Raw genomic sequence first — 20,550 nt, 5'->3', positions numbered from 1 at the left:
TGCCTCCACACGTTGATCCGGGCAGTTATTTTGAATTTGAATGCTCACTGGGACATTAAACCTCCATAAGTGTTTAAAACGAATTGCAGAATCTGCCCCTAAATAACATTTTAAAAAGGTTTTACCTCTAAAAATGATGCTTCTACCGTGACCTTTGCCGTTGTGCGAGTGCCAGGTCTGTCTCCTCTCCTATTATGCCAGCAGTGGCTCATATTCAAACACTGTGGTCTTGAGCCCCGCCTGACGGCGCCTCAAACGACACCATTCCCTGCTATTTCCTCTTGTTTCCAGTCTTTATGTTCAGCCTAAGCAGATTTCTGATTTCAACACTGGAGTGACGCTCATCTTCTTATCTAACTCTCTGCAAGCAAGCGAACAAGTGCGTGTCCCACTAAACTATATCCAAAAGTATTTATCTAAAAAATAGCCAGCTCATATATCTGGAGGACGATAAAGGAGATGGAGCTTGATAACAACATCATCTTTGCATTTTTTGATACTTTTAATTTGAAGGTCCAGAAGAAAAAAAAAAGGGGGGGGGTCATAATTGAAATTGGCTGGATGGTCGGGTAAACCGCAGCTTCTCTCAGTGTGTGCACAAAGCCAAAAATAATGTTCTGTCACATAGCCGCAGTTTCAATAGTTTGTGACTTCTTGATTTTTATTGTGGTGCTCATCAACAATTACCGCCACGGATTAGGAAATCATTTCAACAGCAACAAGGATCCATCACTTCATACATCTCGTTACAAAATAAATCCTTTTTTAAATCGTGGTTTGTTTGTTTTTTCTCTATGAGTCGGGGAACAACAATGCAAAAAGTAAAAAACAGAAAAAAGATGCAGAATCAAATAATTTTACTTAATAAGAAGATAATAAATGTTCTCTCTCTAACATTCAGGTAGTAAGTTCCATAAGTCTCTCACGATGTATGATACATTCATTTCTCTGTTTGGCCCTTTGCCTGGTGCCAACCCCTTTCTTGAAATTCTCCTCTGTGATCCGACACACAGGACATGGCGAGTGGGAAACACACATTAATTTTTTTTTGTTTGTTTGTTTTTGTCATTTTTTTTCTCGAATATTCCAACAAGATGGTTAAAGTAGAAATGTTTTATACTACACTCAACATAAGGACTTGCTGTATTATTTACAATATATACTGTAAAACTGTAAATCAGGTGAGATAAAAAGGCACAAGTTTCCCTTTTTTTCTTTTTAAATACAATGTAAACATCTCATCAAAAAGCATGCAATAACATTTCATTTTACAAAAAGGATATCGTTTTTAGACAAAGTACTTAAATATTGTTTTCCAGCAAAATATAATTCTCTCAAAAATACTTTCCCATTCATCCTATGAACCTTTAGACAGTTTATTTTTTAAAATTTTGAATTCTTGAAAAGAAAAAAGAAAAAAAAAGACAAGAAGCAAAATAAAGAAACAGTGACAGATCAGCGTAAGGGCACGGCAAAGATGAATCGGGTACTGCATGATAATGACTGCGCAGGAGAAATTATTATAAAGTTTATGGCAAAACACAAGAATCCTAGCCTTCATGAGTGAACCGGGCCCACACACACACCAACCTCTTTGTGAATTACTGAAAAAGGATTCGGATTTGGGAATGACAAAAAGTTCAAATACCCTGCTTTGCTTTCCTCTCCCCCAAAAATACAGTATCGAATGACAGTCGTGATCCCAACAATGCCAACCTCCAAGCAGTTATGTAAATAAGTAAGTAAAATCACCTTGACTGATTTTACTTACTATCTTTTTACACCAACGTCCAAGCAATTAATGACGTAAGTAAGTAACAGCCCTTTTCCACTAGTACCTACTCAACTCGACTGACTCAAATTTGGTTGTTTTCCATTACAATCGAGTACCAAATACAGTACAGTAAGTCCCATGACACAAACACAACAAAACAATGGAGGATGAGCTACCTGCTGCTCGGTCTAGTTCTTTTTGTCAAACTCGAGGACCACAGTGTTGTTTGTTTGTGTAGCCATTTTTCTCCTTGCTGAGTTTCAAAAATTTTGGTGAAGGAGTCGCTGTCATGACTTGTGGAATGACGCCACTGGCTAGGCAATCAGTGCCATGTGGCCTGTTGATGTAACATTTTCGGTTAGCCTCAGAACAACCGCCGAGAAGGTACTAAAAAAAAGAACCTGGTAGCAGGTACTACCACCTACTCGAAAACCCTTAAAAACCGGGTCAAGTCAAGCTGAGTAGGTACAAGTGCAAAAGGGCTATAAGTAAGTAAAGTTACTTACCTACTTACTCTGTTATGCCAACTTCAAAGCAAATAACAACACAGACGAGACCTCAGTTGAGCACGAGGCCACAAATACAGCACGCGGCCACCCTGATGTGGTAATGATGTCGTCTCTAACTTTAGGCCGGGGTGACCATGCAGAACGTTTTGCTCCCCTCCCCCACCCCGCATTATCACAGTTGCTTATCGAAACAGAGAATTCCTACGAGCTGCACTGACGCCTCATTTCACATTGTATCTTCTCTGTGCAAAAAAATCTAAATGTGGAAATAGGATAATCCTATAACATTAATGCATAATACCCACGCCGAAAGAGTAGATCATCTATGCACATGCTTGCCAGGAGGAAAAAACAAAACAAAAAAACGCACACGCACTCCATACACACATGTAAATACACACTTACAGGGCACGAAAAAAAGAATAGTAATATTCACACACCAACCCCCCCCCCCCCCCCCCCCCCACCCTCCCCCCCCCACCCTCCCCTTGCACACACGCGCACTCTTTTTCTTCCCCAGCGACTCTGTCGTTTTTCAGTAGCATCATAGTAGTGTTCCACAACCACCCGGAAACCAGTGGGGTGTGAGACGAGCTAATGGTCCAGATGACTGGGCCTCGCCATGCTTTTAAAATAGTAGCACTTGGCCCGAAGATAGGAAAAAAAAAAAAGGAAATAAGCAAAGTGAGGGAAAAGTGATCATACCAACACATCTTCATCAAGCTCTCGTCGTCGTGTACCTTAAAAACGTCTTCTGTACAACAGCTGAATAGAGTGTGTTTTTAAGAAGTTAATACCTGTACACATCTGCCTGGGGTTTGATACGTTAGCTGTTTTTACTGTAAGCACTGCAAAGAGTTAACGCTCCGTCTTGGATTATATCGACTTTACAGAGTATGCGTGTTTGAACTGCGAGCCCACGTGGCGTACTGCATGGACTGTTCTACCAAGTTACTGTACATGTTATGTTTTGCCTGGCTTTTGTAGAAACGAAGCACCTTAAATGTAAAACGACTGGCTTGTCAAAAACTTAAAACCTTTGCAACACACGTTTCTTTAAAAAAAAATGCTTTTTATTCTTTCTGGGAAGAGTAGATAAGTGTCGGTTCACAAAGGGCTGGTTTCGCTTCATTGTGAGTAAAAACAGACATTTGGACAGCTGCTCTGGAGATAACACAAATAACAGCAATTACTATGGATGCACCTCAGTCAAATCCATTACCAGCGGACTGTACTGAAATTGTTTCCGTAAATGCATTATGTTTTTCCATCCCGCCGCGCTCCTGACCATTTCTGCACAAAGGTAAGAAGTCTCTCGTCAATATTGTCTTTAATTCTACACCACCATGCCTCTAAAATAGTGACTTTATGACATGGGAGCATCACGTGCAAAGCTTTCTTTTACGCGAGAGAGAGACGTTTGTGTTTCAAAACAGCTTTAGCTTTGGACTTTTGCATATTAGTTTTGATTGTTTGACTACACATTTTAACTTTGAAAAAGAAAAATCAGCATGTAAATGTCAGCGATGGCTTATATGATACCGATTTTAAAATTGAACCTTGTTAAATTTGATGCGACTATTCAGCTTATGATGATCCTTGTATAGCCCTTGGAATATATTCAAATAGACCTTTGTCTATTAAGTCTAGATTTTCTGTGCCTCCTCATTAATGTCCTTTTTTTTTTGCCCTGCAGTCTCGTCACTACACTGCAAAGCAAATGTAAATATTGGCATAATTTTTTTTCATAGTGCTATTATCTGTGAAAGACTGCATAAGCCAGAGTTAATATTTGCAACAAAACCTTTTCTCTAGATTTGTAAGTAAGGGAGTCCCATTTCTAGTGCATGTGGAGTGCACCTGTGCATTTTGTGTGAAGGCATGTGGACAGTTAAGTGTGTCGATTTCCCTCTACGTGTGTTTCTGTGTGTGTGTAGTGAATGTATCTAGTGCGCCCTAAGAAATGTATGGCTTTATCTCCATAGAAAATACTGTTATCGTCTTTGGGGCAGGGGGACATTGGTGTACTTCGGGATGCTTTGTCACATTTGTCACAAGTCCTTCTCGGTGTGTCACGCTCGGCTTCTCAAACTATCCGCAGCTCTAAACCGCTCGTGGTGACTGCAGGGTCAAAACCTTCTCCCCCAAACTTTCTCTTTTTTTCTTTTTTTTTTCTAAATCTTTCCATCCAGTACGAGGACGCTGGCATACTGAGCGACACGGTGCGGGCCAGCAGGACGGGCCTTCCCAGCACATTTCTTCTCTTCCCTGAACTTTTCTCGCTCCTCTTTTTCGAGTTCTTAATGCCGCTTCTGTCCCATCTGTGTAAAGAGTCACTTCTTGTGGAAGTAGATCGTGTGAGTGAGGCCTGACTCCACCTTTGGTATCTGGTCACTGATGATCTCCACCAACATTTCGGGGAATTCCACCTTCAGGGCCTGGGACTCACGAAAGGTGTAGAAACAGAAGTCCAACAAGTTCCCCACCAACTGGACACCACAGAGAGAAAAATATGATTATTAGAAACATAACTGGGTTTTTTCCACTTTATTTTCTAAATTCTAAATTATTTCCTACTTACCAACGTTGTGCAAAAGTCTTAAGCCACCCCTAATTTCTTTATATTTAGCTAGAAAAACGATTCCACTTTTCTGAGTTTGGAATTCCATACATTTTGACAAGATTCCCAACACCACTGGCTCTAATGCAGTCCAAAACCATGGCTGGGCCCATTCTCTTAACTTTCTCTATATATACTGATGACTTTAACCATAAATGTCATATTTGGATTCATCTCTTCATCAGACGTGCTGAAAGTGTAATCTGTTTCCTTTCATTGAGAATGGCTTCATGACAGCGCCTAAGGATACACCTCAAACTGGTTCATCTCTTGTGTTTTACACTTGAATTATTCACAGGTACACTCATTTTCAGTCCGCTTCTTGTACCGACTGAAAATGAGTGAAAAAGCAGCCAATAAAGGAAGTTCAGAAAGCCTGGAGAACAATTGCTTAAGACCACTTTAAAAAATTGCAAGAAAGTCTGACTCCTTGGAAGCAAAATATAAAGACGCAATACTTTCACACAGTACTGTACATGTATATTTTTTAACTGTGTGTAAACTGCAACTGAATTTCACTGATTGTCTTTACCACTTGGGGGCACCACTGATTTTTGTCTGGGCAGCCCTTCTTTAAAAGAAGGGTCATCTGCCCAGCACTAACCCCATTCACTCAGTCATTAGGGTCGTTGAATCTCTATGACTGCTCTCTCTTGCTAACGCTCACCTCCAGAGGCTGTGCCTACACTGTCATTCCCCCACGCACTTGTTGACACATGCATTTAAAAAAAACAAAAAAAACCTCATTTTGCACATTTGCTATGGTGACCAGTGTGAACTTCAATAAACTGCAAGCTGATATCGATCCCCTTTTGTTCCATTCACCAATACGAGCCTCATCACTGCCTTTTCCAAAATAACCTTCCCTCAGGGAGAAAATGGGATGTAATAATCCTTATTCCAAGCCACGGCACCATTGAACTGCTAAGTAAACACATTATCCAAATCCACTATTTTGCCATTTCACTGAGAACATTTCCAGTTGTATCAGAGCCCTAAAGTGCATAACTAGACTGCCAAGGGAAGGCAGTACTGTATGCAACTGGCAAAGGGGGGGAGGGGGGGTCAAGGGTACTTACATCATGCATGGCGTCCAGCAGCTTGGTGAGCTGGAAGAAGCGCTGCCAGGTTTGGCCGGAGTTGTTGGTTGCTTTTCCCACCGAACGCCGGAGCTCTTTAATGTAATTAACCCTCATCTCCTCGAACGCCGCCTGGTTCTTCAGACCCTCTTTGGGAACTGGGAATCAGACAAATCATTACGTCATTGATATGGATGCAATGACTGTACAACAATTATTTGAAACGATTTAAATTTTAATGACCCAATACTAGCAATGAGGACTAAACAGTGCAGACTTCTCTACTTAAACCTGTTAGCCGTTTTGACATGACTGCAGGGGACTTTGTACTGAACAGCCAAGCCTGCGATTCCATTAGACATATACAGGAAGAAATATTCGCCTAATGTGTCTCTATTGTGCTCTATCTGGGCTACGCTGAGAGCTGCTGAATGCTTTTCAGATAATTAATGGTGTTATCACAATAAATATTCAGTGGGCTGTAGGGTTGGTTTTAAAAAACAGCAATCTGAAGAGCAAGTTAATGTTCAATTTGTCATCTGTGATTGTATTTTAAAACAGTGAGGGCAATGTGTTAAAGTAATGATCAGGACTGTTGGGTGACAGTGTTGGTTTTATATTACTTCTGTATTCGTTATAAAAGTAGTCAAAAACAGGGGTCTTTTAAATAGTAAAAGTCAATCCCACATTAGAAAAACGTAGTTATCCACATTTTCACTCATAAACATAAGACAACTCACACATAGAGTTTTATTTTTTTTAGAAAACACAAGTATTACAAATAGATGCCTGAAGTAATTTAGAATGGGCTCATCTTGTAATTGTGGCTCCAACTCCACTGTTTACAATACTGCTGCTACTGTAATCAGTAATGGCCAACAAACTGTATATAAAAGATGGAAACAGGTTGCAGGCATAAAGATGGACATAGCTACCATGAACCATCCGGTGGTTTGTGAAGACTCAATTTGAGGTTAGCGTTTTCACTATTGCCATTTTAGCTTCAAAAAACATATGTGATGAGGAGGGGTGGATGTGACTGTGAAACCTCCAGCTCATTGGCTGCTGACTTGTCAATCACATGCTGTTAGCCAACGTGAAAGTTTCTAAACCTGCATTCTTCTTAATGACCAGTAGGGGGCAACTCCACTAGCTGCAAAGAGATTCCCCGCTCCTCCGCTCCCAGTCACCGTGACCTCAGTAAGCACTTTTGTGCTGACATCAATCACTAGTTTTAAGTGTTACTGAGTAAAACATGGAGATCACTTTGTAAATGATGATAGCCAGTAGAGTGAAAAAGGAGGATAAAGTAAAGTACTCTTCACCGTGTGAATGACGAGTCATCAGCCATTGAGCATGCAGTTTCACAGTCAGATCCACCCCCGTGTGATGGGTGGTTTCTCAAAAGCTACGATGGTGATAGAAAAAAAAAGCTCATCTTGAGGTTGTAAAAACAGCTTTAGTAATCAGCGGTTGACACGACAACATCCGTCTTTCACATGCAACTCATTTTGTCCCCCCCCCCCGCAAAAAAACCAATCCAATGTTGGTCGGGTTGTGGTTTTTACAGCATTCATTCTTAGCTGTTTGAGAATTCTTGAAAACACCAAAAGGGAAGTTGTTTTTTTGTTTTTAACCATTCATAGTAACTCCGCTCAAAACAAAGCACATTACTAATTAACTGTGACTGTTTTCCTGTCTCGCATGTTTCTGAATTGATTTTCCTGTCGTGCTGAAACATTTGACGCATTTTAAAAATGTCTGGAACATGCGTGTTAAATATGATTTGCAGGTAATGGGCTAAGCCATGCACATCCCGCGGTATGTTCCTTTAATGTGCAACTGTGTTAAGGGTAATTAGAGGTGCTTAGTGAATTATGCTCTGAAACCCACACAGTAGCCTGTTTTTGCACATTTTTCCTGTGCTGTTGACCTGAGCCTATTTAGCAACTCATTACAACCACTTTCACCATTTCAAGTAGTAATTAGTTTCCATGTGTAGCAGCTGGTTCATGAAGGATGACAGATATAGTGAAAGGCATTGATTCAAAGTTATCTCAGAAACAGTGAGAGCAGAAAAGGAAACAATGGTGCTTATGTAATTTAAAGGGTCTAATAATTTTGTTAGCCAAACCTAATTTATTAAGCGCAACGTTCGGCGCCCGGAGCTATTAAATAACGTCAACCTTTCATTCTCATAATAATGACTTGGATTGTGGCACTTAGAGTTAAAAACTGGTCTATTAGAAATCTAGATAATAATGAAAAAAAAAAAAACCCACAGTAATTACACCACGAAGATCCATTTAAACATCTACAGTATCATTTTGTCTCACTCCGTCTTCCCACCTGTGCAAAGGATCATGTCATGGATACATAAAAAAAAGCAGTACATCCTGGGGTTTTAGAAAACGAGCTATTCAGTTCAATTCAATTTGATTTATATAGCACCAAATCACAACAGCAGTTGCCTCAAGGCCTTCCCAGCTAAAATGATTTGAATACAATCTGAGATGAACAAAAACAACACAACATATTTCACTGTGCCATTACTTATTTAACACAAGTAAGCAAAAACTACAAAAGCGGTGTGCGCAATACTGAGTACAACCCATGACTCAACAATTTGTAGAAGCATCTTAAGCAGCAATAACTTGAAGTCCCACCACAGGACTGTTATCAGGGTTGAGACTTGGACACCTTGATCTGCTGCATGACCCAGTCTAGGCCAACCTATAGCTGTTGGACAGATGGCCTCATATTTGACTCTAGAATACTTATACTACAGGAGAACAACTATAAGGTGCTCGGGACCTATGGATCCAAAACAAGCCCAAGGTGTGCTCTTTGAGGCAACATCTTTAGTTTTCCTAAAGCCAAAATCAAAAAATGATGCTTTACAACACAGTAAGGCCTCAAATGAATACAACATAAAAGCTGCTGGAAGGTCGAGTGTGTTTTGAAAATGACACGTTGATTTTGATATTTCTAAAATATGTCAGTATTAATGGTGCCTTCGCAGATGTGCAAGTTACACATGGTAAGGGCAATAATTAACTCTGTTCCACCATCACTGGCTTTTGAACTACACAGTCATTCATAAACCAGATGGTTCATCTCCTGTTTAGCCTGGAGGATGCAGCATCTGTTATTTTCACAAAGAATTAAACAATTTTTTATATCAAACCAAATGACAGTTTTCTGTTTCACTTCAGTCCTTCTTAATTTAGCTCAGGACCAGAAATGAAGTGTTTCTGGATCTTTATATAAATATACATGTGTGTGTGTTTTCTTTTACATGATGGGTTTTGTGAATGCACAGACAAAAATATGTTGCTTAGGTCATACAGTGATTTCTGCTACAGAATTATGTGTTTCTAATACACTGGTGACTAAGGGCTCAGAGATCATGGCCATTTAATACCGGTTGTCATCTTTGTCACTTGCATATAGAGATTTATTCAGTTTCTTTTAATCGTTTTACAATATTATGCACTGTAAATGACATCCCCCCCAAATTCTTTACAATTTTTATTTTGAAAAATTGTATTTTTTAACTACATGACCACACAGTCTTTACACACTGGTGAACCCCTCATTATCTGAAACACTGTCAGCCTCTCAGAACGGCTCTTTTTTTCCTACCAAATCTTGTTAATGACCTGTTGCTAGTTAATAATTACCTAATTACCTACTGAAACATGTTCAATAGGAACACGTTGCTGGCCTCAAGCTCCAAGCATCTTATATGAACTTTAGCAACAACGATCAGCTGATAGGGCTTGTTTGAATTCTGCAGAGTGAACAGCCACAGGCAAAGCCGGCATCTTGTCAGTCAAAATTGCAGGTTTTTTAAAACAGATCTTTGAGAGTATGTATTTTGGTGTGTGTGTGCTCCTTCTTGTCTCTTTCTATGTAATTCTTTTCATCATACTTTTAGGTACAATCACCTCCAGAAAACAGATTGTACCCTGGTGCTGTGATTTCTGTGCTGATTTCATGGCTGACATGATGAGAATGTGCTAAAACCCTTGGTCGCATTTGGACCTTTTGTTTTTCTCCCACTGACCCACATACACCCTGATTAGAAACTGACCTGGCATTCAGGGGCGGCACCATGACCGGCCCTGAAATAGGGCATTTATACCACTATAAATGATGTCAAATTGATTTTTGCTGCAGGTCGAGAGCACCTTCAACTGGGCTGCATTTCTTTTTTGGGAGTTAAGACGCTGCACCGTGTGCACCGCAACCACCGAACAGCTCTTTTTCTTAATGTGTTTCAAAGGAAGCAGCGCATTTCTAATGCCGAGAGAAGATGCTCTTAGCATGCGTTTCGCCAAACTACGTGCATCTTCCTGCTCTCGGTAGCTACATGCCTAACTGACAGGGTGGCTCTTAGTTTTGATTTACTTCCTGATAGTAACCAAGTTTGCAGCTAGTCCTGATTATGACTGCAATATAAAGCAGGTGAAAGTGCTGAATGACAATAAATATTTATTAAAAGATTATGCAACAGAAAAATAACCAGCTGCAATAAAAGGAACACAGTATTTGACACAGTATTTGAGATTGTAACCACTTCAGCTCCGCACACACACACACACACACACACACACACACTTACACTTGTCCCATCTGGAATGAGGCTCCGGAGCCATTTTGGAGAGAAGCAAGATGACGGTTTGGAAAGGAAACAAATGACTGAGATCATCAACTTTATCTACATCTTTGTAGAGGTGAGGAGCATAACCGGTTCAAGCAGGCCGCTGCTACTGTACTGAATCCAAACAGGGTCATGAGACACCGCGGGCTGACTGAAACCTTAGCCAAGGTCACAGAGGAATAACAGCCCTTGTCTCTTTTCCCTTTATCCCTTTTCGCATGTCTGTTTCACTCGTTTATTCTCTCTCCATGCAGCGCACACATTCCCTTTTGCAAAGCAGCCTAAAGGCACTCGCAAACTCGGTGACTATGTAGTACTTGCTCAGCTGACAAGGTCTGACACCTCCTCTGTAAACATTTCTCCCGCTACTCCTTCCACAAGGCCCGAGTATTATATCTGAATGATGGTAACTAAGTGAGCCTCCTACAGCGCCTCAGAAAATCCTGCAATAGACTGCTCCTTTTTTTGAAATTACCCACAAGTGCTCTGCCAAACCTCCGTACAGTACAGACATGAAAGACGAAGCATTGAATGATTATTTTCTTCCCTCCCCTTCCCTCATTTTTGAATGTTATATTTTGACTAAATCCAATAACTGCAGCAGACTAAGCTAACTGTGAAGCATCTTAAATTCCCTGTTTTGATTCTGCATCCAACTTTCTTTTATCCACACCCTCGCTTTCAAAATTCTAGCCCGGGTTTCAAGGAAGTGGAGAAAAATAGCAGGTCTTGGAGCAATGCCTGGTGCTTGACTGGCCTTTATTAAGTACAGCAGGGCTCTCTGGAAAACCTCCAGAGGACCAGTGAGGAGAGGGAGAGGGAGGCCGCGGCAACAGAAGGACTAGCTCCGCCATCCCACCACTCCCTTTGTCTTCGCTTTCTTTCTCCCCATAGCTGTGCACCTGTCTCTTTCTCACCAACCCTTGCTCCGTCAACTCCAAAGAGTGTTTTCACTCTTTAAATCGAACTTTCCCGTCTTTGGTTTCTCATTCTCTCCGCATCGCCTTGCTCCTTCTTCTCTTCTGACATCCACATTGTTAAAGTCCAGTTAGAGCTCTCCTTCTTTCAGAGTTCATATTCAGAGAAACGCTTTCACATTTGTTCTTCCATATGTCGCTGAGCTATAGAGCCAAAATCGGCCTTCCTCTGCTACATCGCAGTACAGTGCATGTTTAAAATACTTGTAGACTTCCCTTCCCTTCCATTCAATACTTAAAAAAAACACTTTAATGAAATTCAAAGTATTCACTACTCGCTTAACTAAGTATATAAGTATATAAGTATATTAAATAGAGTATAGATGCTTAAAATGATGCTGCAGCTGCCAGTTTACAGTTGGTGCAAAGCACGGCAGCAAGGCCACTCATAAACACTCATAAACAGAGTACTCCAGAACTAAATCGGCTACCCAATTGTGACAGAATCTAATTTAAGGACATATCGATTTCTTGGAAATCGCTGCATAATATCTTTCTGCTTTATATTTCAGAACTCTTAACCTCTTATTCTGCACCCAGGCTGTCAGATCAGAGAATCAGGAGCTGTCACAGTTTCCACACTCAGGGCTTAAAGCTCGAGCTCAACTGATATTAGCTATGTGCATATCTAAAAAATTAAATAAGTTAAAGAAAAAGGAGTCAAGTCAAGGCAACGGAAAGACACGTTTAAAACATGTTAAACATATCTTCATATATGTCATGCTATAAAGTATGTGTACACAATCGTGACACAAATATAGCAACAGCAATTAGAAGTGAAACACAAACAAAACTAGAGTTGTTGCTCATGCTCACAGATGTCTGGTTTTTTATATATACATATATATATATATATATATATATATATATATCGTTTGTGTTGTGCTAGATAAAGAGATGGGAGAAACAAAGTTGAACCATGTTATGAGGGTTGATGTTGCATAATTTGCACCCTGCAACTTCCCTGTTGGCAACAAATGTTTTCAACAAACCCAACAATCAGCTGGTCTGGGCAGAGTCGGGACGGGCATAAAACGGTCATCCACGTCTTGTTGTGGCAATAAAACAAGATTATTTTTAAACTGAACTCTCACATTATCTTAGCAAGGACTCATAAATAACTGGGAAATCTGTTTATGCTTAGCGATTTAAAAACAACACATATCTGTATCGATATAACTTAAAAATGTTAAGACAATAAGTCGATAAGACTTAAAGGCTCTACTTAAAGCATTCAAAGTGCTCAATCAGCCCTTCAGTTTCAAAAATCAAACTTTGTCTCGCGTCATAGCCTGCTTTTGTATAACACATTATGGTCTATCTAGTGTAAATGTTCTCATTTTGTTGTTTCTAATTTTTGTAACTTCTGCCAGCCACCTAACTCCAGTTTTAAAAGGTGCTATAGAAATACAGTTTAGTAATATTAGCAAATTATTCGGTACAACCTGAAGAAATGTGGGCTACACTTTCTTTGCGCTATTGACATTTGCTGTGTCCCTGCTGTGTAAAGAGAGAAGTCATTACAGGCACCAAAGCTTCCTTGTATTTCAGAAAAAACCCAAGCACTGAAAATATGAATATAAAATGTACAACTTTATCAGGATTTCTAAGTATTTTAGTAGATGTACTTAATTGAAAGTTTTTGAAAAAGTTTTCATTTAAATAAATAAATTTGTCCAGTAAAAATAAAAATAAAAACCCGCCAAGTTTTTTATATGGAAACATGAGATTGCTCACTACAGCCTTTCTGTGCCCTTCTGAATGTGGCACATCTATCGACACCCTACACAGACAAATGCAAGACTGCATCAGGTCTCTGGTGTGATTTAAAGCTTTGTGTTTACCTTTTCATTAATTCTAGTGTGTGTGTGTGTGTGTGTGTGCGTGTGCGTGTGCGTGTGTGTGTGTGTGGACAGTAACGTTTTGATAGACTGCTACCATTGACTTGACCACAGCCACTCACTCTGTTGTCATAGTGAAAAGAAAAAACAGAGGCTACTTTTGGTTTCCAGTTGAGCAACTTGGTCCAACGTATCTTCTCTGTGAGGCTGTAGTGGTGGTGTGTGTGAGGTGGTATCACAGTGAGACCCTCAGTACTGAGCGGCATGAGTGTTAATCCTTGGCAAAAAAACAACAACAAAAAAAGCAGCAACGGAAAATAAACCAGAGCACAACCGAGAAATGACACCATCTCTCTTTCATTTTGCATACATTGCATTTTGCCACAGGTGCCTGCAACACCAAGTCTATTTTTCACACTCTTTGTCTCTGTTGAAGAATTACTAAGAATTGAACCGTGGGCGCCAGGAAGGCAGATACTGCCAACGGTGTCTCGAAGGTGTGTGGTGAAACTGAACAGACAACACCTCATCGCCACGTTTCCTTTGTGAGATGGCAACCTTTTTGGTTAAGAAGAAGCAGTTTGACTCAGGCTGTAGCAATCCACATCATGACGCCTTTAATTGTGATCCTAAAGTTAGCGAGGGGGGATTTATATCGCAACAATGACATACGCTGACTGTTCTTAGTCTGATTCTGCTAAAGCTACACTCACTATCCTTAAATATGAGGGAGGTTTTTTTTAGGTCACAACATAAAATGAAAACAAAGAGATTTGGGATTTGTCCATCTGTATTATATAACGCTGTTGAAAGCACCAACGAAACAGTGCAGTACAAAGAAAGTGTTAGATGCCCGTCAGCATTCCCGGGTTCACAAAACATCGGATTCATCTCATCTGGGCACTTTTGGCATCAGCGGAAATGTTGGGAGCCGGGACCCTACGGTTTGAATGCTGAGTCACGCACATGAAATGTGGCAGGTGTTGCGAGGTACTAGGAAGGTCCGAAGTGGTTCTGAACAGATGGCTCGATTATTAGTGTGGAGTCTATGATAGCCAGGTGTGTAAGTGGAGAATAAATAAGAGCCGTGCAGGTTTCCAGTCCACTGCTTACCTGTGCTGAGAAGCAGGAGGACCTTCATGGAGAGGAACTCGTCGTAGGTTAGCTGCAGTCGCACAAACTCCTGGCTCACCTGCCTCATGCCCAGACACAGGTCGTACATGGCCGACTGCTGCATGCGCTCCCTGAAGAGAGACAGGCAGAAAAAAAAAGAAATTAATAACTAGCAACTGTGTCGGTGTTCTGTTACACTCCTTTCCCCAGTACAGGCTCACATTTATTCTCAGTTCATTCACTGGTTATTTTCTATTTATTTATTTATTTATTTTTGTCGATACTAACTCACTAACAGGCTTCCTCGCTCTGTTCCTACCAAAACTAGTTCAGTCCAGTGAAACAGTGTTTCCACACAGTGCAGAGGAGGATCCTTCCAGTCTGGGCTAAGACCAGAATACCAAATCCCCCCAGATTGCAGATTGCAGAGCGCTGCGTACGGTCTCACAGCACAGATGCACCAGTTTTCCAAAGCTGCGGCAGACTACAGCAGACCCCGTATCTAACCCCAATCCCCATAAAAAAAAAAACACATTTGAAAAATTGTGTGTAATTCCAAACACATCCATGTTGGCAGAAATGGCACACATAAACATATGTTAAGTACGCATGTGCATGCTTACCAATCAGCATCAGTGCCTGTGCACCAGAGTGTCAAAAATACACCAGTTGCGTTGATTTGTCTCACTCCCCTTCTCTTTCACACACATTTTATCGCTAAAATCATCTTGGGTATGTTACACAACTCTCTCTCTCACACTCACACACACACACACACACACACACAAAGAAACGGGACAAAAAAACAGGAAAGCAAGAAACACTAGAAGAGATAAAGCACAAGTCAATCAGAAACACTCTCTGCAGATGCCACAGATTCTCTGGCTTTGGATGCCACTTTACTCTGCTATAAATCACCACCGCATCAGGACTACAGTAATTAAATGCAAGTGGTGCGCCTTGACTTGAAAGAGGTTGGACTTTTAACCACAATGCAGTGACACCACATCATTACACAGGCAGCGCGGGCGGAGACTTATTCTGATAACAACTACATGTAATATTATGTAGAGGGGACCGGGAGCAGCCGATTGGAAATGGGTGCATAATATTCCCATTAAAGCACAAAAAAAAAAGACACGCAACGCCTTTACAGTATTTACTGTGCAGCTGTCGGCTTCGCTAAGTAACTGATAAACTGTGACGTCTGAGCACGCCCGCTTCCCCGCTGTGCAGTGCCGTGTATGTGAGCAGTTTCGCAAAGTGCGGTATAATATCATTTGATACAACTTTGGGCTGGAGTTTCTAAAGTCTCCACACGTTTTCTCTATCGCTACCTCTCTCTCTCTCGCGCTCACTCACTCCCTTCCTGAAATCAATTTTGCTGAATCACTGCCCAAAATGAGCACCTGGTGTTGGGGAAGGAAGAAGCAGAAGAAGAAGAAGAAGAAGGAGGAGAAAAAAGAAGACAGCAGCAATCTCTCTCCTTCCCTCTCGCTTTCCAATTTCTCTGTATCTCTGTGTGTCTGTCTTCTTCTCACTCGGTTTCCTTTTCTTTCTCTGTTTCTAAGGCAAAAAAGGAAGAAGCACAAGACTGAGGAGAAAGGAGAGTTCAGAGTCTCCTTCAGCTGCGAGAAGCTCCCAAAAAGCTCACAAGAGAAGGACAAAGGAATCATTTAGAATTGAAATGAAATCACAATTAGTGTTCTCTTTTTTCAAACTCTCAAATATCAATGTCAACATAATTCCTCAAAAACTTTGTTAATATAATTTAAAAGTTCACAAAAGGGTCTTTGCAGATGCATCACAAGGGCTCATTGGGAGGACGCTTATATGTGTTTGATTGACAGCTGAGCAGCCACGGGATCAGTGGCACAGTTTAAATAACGCTGTACCACTGGCTACAGTTTTACACACTAAGGATGCACAATGAGTCGTGAACACTTGATAACAAAGAATAAAGAGAAGTTTAGATCAGCTGTTTGACTTTAGATATGTTTTTGAGCAGTTAAACCGTTCGCCCGTGTTCAAAATTTAAATTCAAATGAAAGTAGTAAGTTAGATAAATAGAAAGGAAACCAAAAATATAATATGGTAATGGATGGATTATAAAGCACTGTTTTACTCTATCTGAGATGTGCTTTATGCGACATGCCACAGTTATCCATTCACACAAGCACTTTTTAAATTTTATCTAAGTGCTTTATATCGAACATTCACACTCTGAAGAACAGATCAGGAGCAACACGGGTAACTCAGCATTTTGCCCAAAGACACTTTATCATGCAGACTGGAGCAACCAGGTACTGAACCACCAACCTTCTATGCTCTACCTCCCGAGCCACAGCCACCTCATACATTAACAGCTATAAGCAGAATAATTTTTATAAATCTATGATGCATGCAGTTTCCACATTTTTACAAAGTAAAAGCAACTGTTTGCACTCTATAATTATAATGTTTGAATCTAGGGCAAGTGATGTGATCTGACTCGGGAATTTACTGATAATAATGGACAAAATTTGACAGATGTACATAGCTTTTAATGTAAAATGAACATCCATGCTTGCTGTATTTAGACTCAATTGCAGACAGCTAAGTGAGGGGACAGGGTGCTCAATAAACGCTTTAATGCCCTAGGCCAATAAGCACTTTGTTGCTATAGAAACAAGTGGACACCGTCCTCTGCCCTGAAGACTGACCGGAGCTCGAAAAGTTATGGACAAACTGTGTACCCATATTTGACCTCAAAACAACAACAAACACGCACACACACCTTCGCTCAGAAAGAATCAACGGGGATGGCAGTGACATCCAGGCTGCCCTGATAGAGCAGCAAGCATGTGACCAACATCCAGGCCACCACCAACAGCCAGTCTACATCTCCTCTGCTCTGTCAAGCTTAATACCAGGCGCATCTGTCAAAGGGAAAGGCTGCTGTATAGAAACCAACACAGCAACTGCAAAGTATATATATGTATGTATATATATATATGCATATTTATATATAAATGATTAATAATCATTCATTATACTCGTGCTATTCGTTTTTTTTAAACATCTTTTCTCTGTGTTAGGACTTATTCAGAGCTGAATGTGTCACATGAACCATTCGGTTTCTATCACAGCGTAAGATTTTCCCCCTAAAACTGATTTCAAAGTAGGAAACACAATTCCTAACCTACTGTGTCTCATTTGGCGCTAAATGAAACTCAGGATGTGAGCTAAGCACACAGTGATACAACATGCAGGTCCCAAAAAAAAGGGGCTTTTACTGTAGCTGTGTTGCACGAAAGAGTTTGTGCTCCTATTTGGTTGTTTGTGTCTCTGTATTTATTTATTTGGGACAAACTGACCCAGTGACATTGACTTATACAAGCTATTAGTTGGGAGCTTTTAAAGCAGCCTCTGACTGAACATGCTCCTCTACAGCAGGCTGCCTAGAGAAGTTACCGTTCTCCCCTTTGATTAATTCTACAACATTCAATTCATCAATGGCCACGCACTGCAGCTCCAATCAGAAAATATATATATATAGCATATATATAGCATACGTTTCCTTTCTGCCTGCTCCCCTGCTCAAACATATTAACACAGATCAACTGGGCTATTGACTGCTCTTGCCAGGCTTTGATGGTCTGTGCCTGATGCAATTAAAGGACCATCAGAAAGTACAAACGTGTTTTCTTGTAAAGTGCCAGAAATCTGGCGCGAGATTATGACCTCGTTTAAAGTACATCCTGACTTCCTGAGAGGGAAGTCATTACCACAAAACCTCATTGTGGCCTTTTAGTAGCTTTTGGGTGGCTTAATAAAACGCTTAAAATAGCACAGACCCAAAATGCACTGCTTACTTCCTTATGTTTATGCATAAATTAGCATTTCATGAGTGGCTAAAAATAGAACCAGCCACTAATAGTGTAAGCCTGGCTGTTCACTCAATTACTATATCGACTACCGTAATTGTCGGGCTATAAGCCGCTACTTTTTGCACAAGCTTTGAACCCTGCGGCTTTTAGTCAGGTGCGGCTTTTCTATGGATTTTCCATGATTTTTGTCATATCATAAGACGATTTGTTTTGTTTGTTCCGCTGTTGTACGGCACTACGTTGCCTGGCGGAAGGATCGGGGTTCAAGAGTGGTATGTTAGTCACATGTCCGTCCGCCAGGCAACGTAGTGCCGTACGAAGTAGCACGAAAAACAAACTTCAAAGTAGCGCTACGCATTCAGCGGGAGTCGTGGATGACGAGCGGCGATAAACTTGCGAAAAGCAAGTTATGCCCAACTCCACCGGTGGATTCTGACAGCGTGGAAAAGTGCGAAAACATCCACGATCACCAACGGATTTTGAAGGGCTGGACTGCTGCATGATGGAGAGAAGGACACCGCCACGGCCCTTCTGAGGGTGTTCGACTCTGACACTGACAACGAGGATTTCTTTGGTTTTGAAAGTGACAACGAAGGAAAGAAGCTGAGAGTGGATGACGAAGCCATCCTGAGCCTGTTCGTTTCCGACATTGGAGAAGAGGACTTTGGTGGTTTTAGAGCGCAGGAAGAAGAGAAAGATGGTGGTGAATGACTGACTTTTCTTCTTGTTAAAGCCGTGTCACTGCACCTGAGCCTAAAAGGTAGGCCGAATCTATTTTCTGGTGTGCTGTAGGTTACTGTTATGTACTACATGTGCAAATATGTACCCATAACTTGTTTTTCAAAATATTAATAAAAGGGGTGTGTCTCCAAACAGCCATCTCTTTCCTGACAATTCCCTTTGTGCATATTCTCTTACATATGATAAGTCAACATTGAAACACCTGCGGCTTTTAGTCAGGTGCGGCTAATGTATGTACAAAACAGGATTTTCCCCTGATTTTAGCTTGTGCGGCTAATATTCAGGTGCGCTTTGTAGTCCGGGAAATACGGTAATTAACTACTCTAAAAACCAAATTGTGCTTTTTCATGTCTTTAATAGATGACTGAAATGGTTGATAAAGGGCATATCTCCTCACTGCCTTTAGTCTCAGTACTGCTACCTGCTAACTGTTACGACCAATACGATCTAATAACATGAGAGCCATGCGTGCGTTACATTGCAGATATGGAAGTGTGGACCTACTCGTTAAAGATGAGGTCAGGGGCAAAGTAGAGCATCTGTCCATTGGTGTGTTTGTAGGAGCGCCAGCTGAGGCAAAAGGAGGACAGACACATCCATGAGTACTGGATCAGGGTGATTTGGTCCTCAATGGGCAGGCTCCGGAAACCTAGCGCACATGAACACATGCACAGCAGACAGAGACAACGTCACGTTTTAAATGCAGCAAGGAACACTGAGTTAACGCATTTGGACTTAAGCAGCAACTTAAAGAGGCCTTTATCTAGCCTGGCACGTGTGTGTGTGCGCGTGCGTGTGTGCGCGTGCGTGTGTTTACTCATGTCTATGCATTAAGCGGCGTGTATCTGTGCTACAGCGAGCAGTTTTGTGCCCGTTTTTTATTTAGACATGATAACCACTGGGAAGTATTCACCCATTCTTGTTTCATGCAAATCCCACAAGGCCTCCAGATATTGGCATGCCATCTACGGAGCTCCAAAAATAGACTCAAATAGGAAACTTGCCAAACTCTCAATCAAACTCAGGCAAGGAACCCCTCCTTATCCGAAACACACAGGCCAACTAAGGACACCCAAGTGACTTATCAGGGCTTAGGGACTATTTCAGTCTATATGCGTGTCAATCTGCCAAAAACAATGATTTGTATGAAAACATTTGTGGGAAAGGTATGTCAAATGCCTGGCTGTCAACACCGTTTAGTCAGTTTATATCACGTTATGAGGGTCTTCTCTAAACTGTTACATCTGATCTGTGTGTGTGTGTGTGTGTGTGTGTGTGTGTGTGTGTGTGTGTGTGTGTGTGTGTGTGTGTGTGTGTGTGTGTGTTTTTACAGGCTGCTTTAAAGTTAACATCAGAAAAGT

The 20,550-nt window shown here is 41.0% G+C and overlaps 1 protein-coding gene across 2 annotated transcripts in view; it reads right to left on the bottom strand.

Moving 5' to 3' along the window:
• Positions 1–2,761: 2,761 nt before the first annotated feature.
• The window catches only part of nr3c2 (nuclear receptor subfamily 3, group C, member 2), an 87,870-nt gene continuing 70,081 nt past the window's right edge, over positions 2,762–20,550 (bottom strand). For both annotated transcript variants that reach the window (XM_004549322.3, XM_004549323.3), the window contains 4 exons: positions 19,694–19,838; positions 14,580–14,710; positions 5,983–6,140; positions 2,762–4,772 (listed from right to left, as the gene is read on the bottom strand). In XM_004549322.3, coding sequence (XP_004549379.1) covers positions 4,617–4,772; positions 5,983–6,140; positions 14,580–14,710; positions 19,694–19,838 — 590 coding nt within the window. In that variant the 3' untranslated portion in view covers positions 2,762–4,616. The remainder of the gene's footprint in view (positions 4,773–5,982; positions 6,141–14,579; positions 14,711–19,693; positions 19,839–20,550) is intronic.

Source organism: Maylandia zebra, linkage group LG6, assembly GCF_041146795.1.
Source record: "Maylandia zebra isolate NMK-2024a linkage group LG6, Mzebra_GT3a, whole genome shotgun sequence".
Taxonomy (NCBI): domain Eukaryota; kingdom Metazoa; phylum Chordata; class Actinopteri; order Cichliformes; family Cichlidae; genus Maylandia; species Maylandia zebra.
The sequence above is the reverse complement of the archived record's forward strand: the minus strand, read 5'-3'. Positions and strand labels throughout refer to the sequence as shown.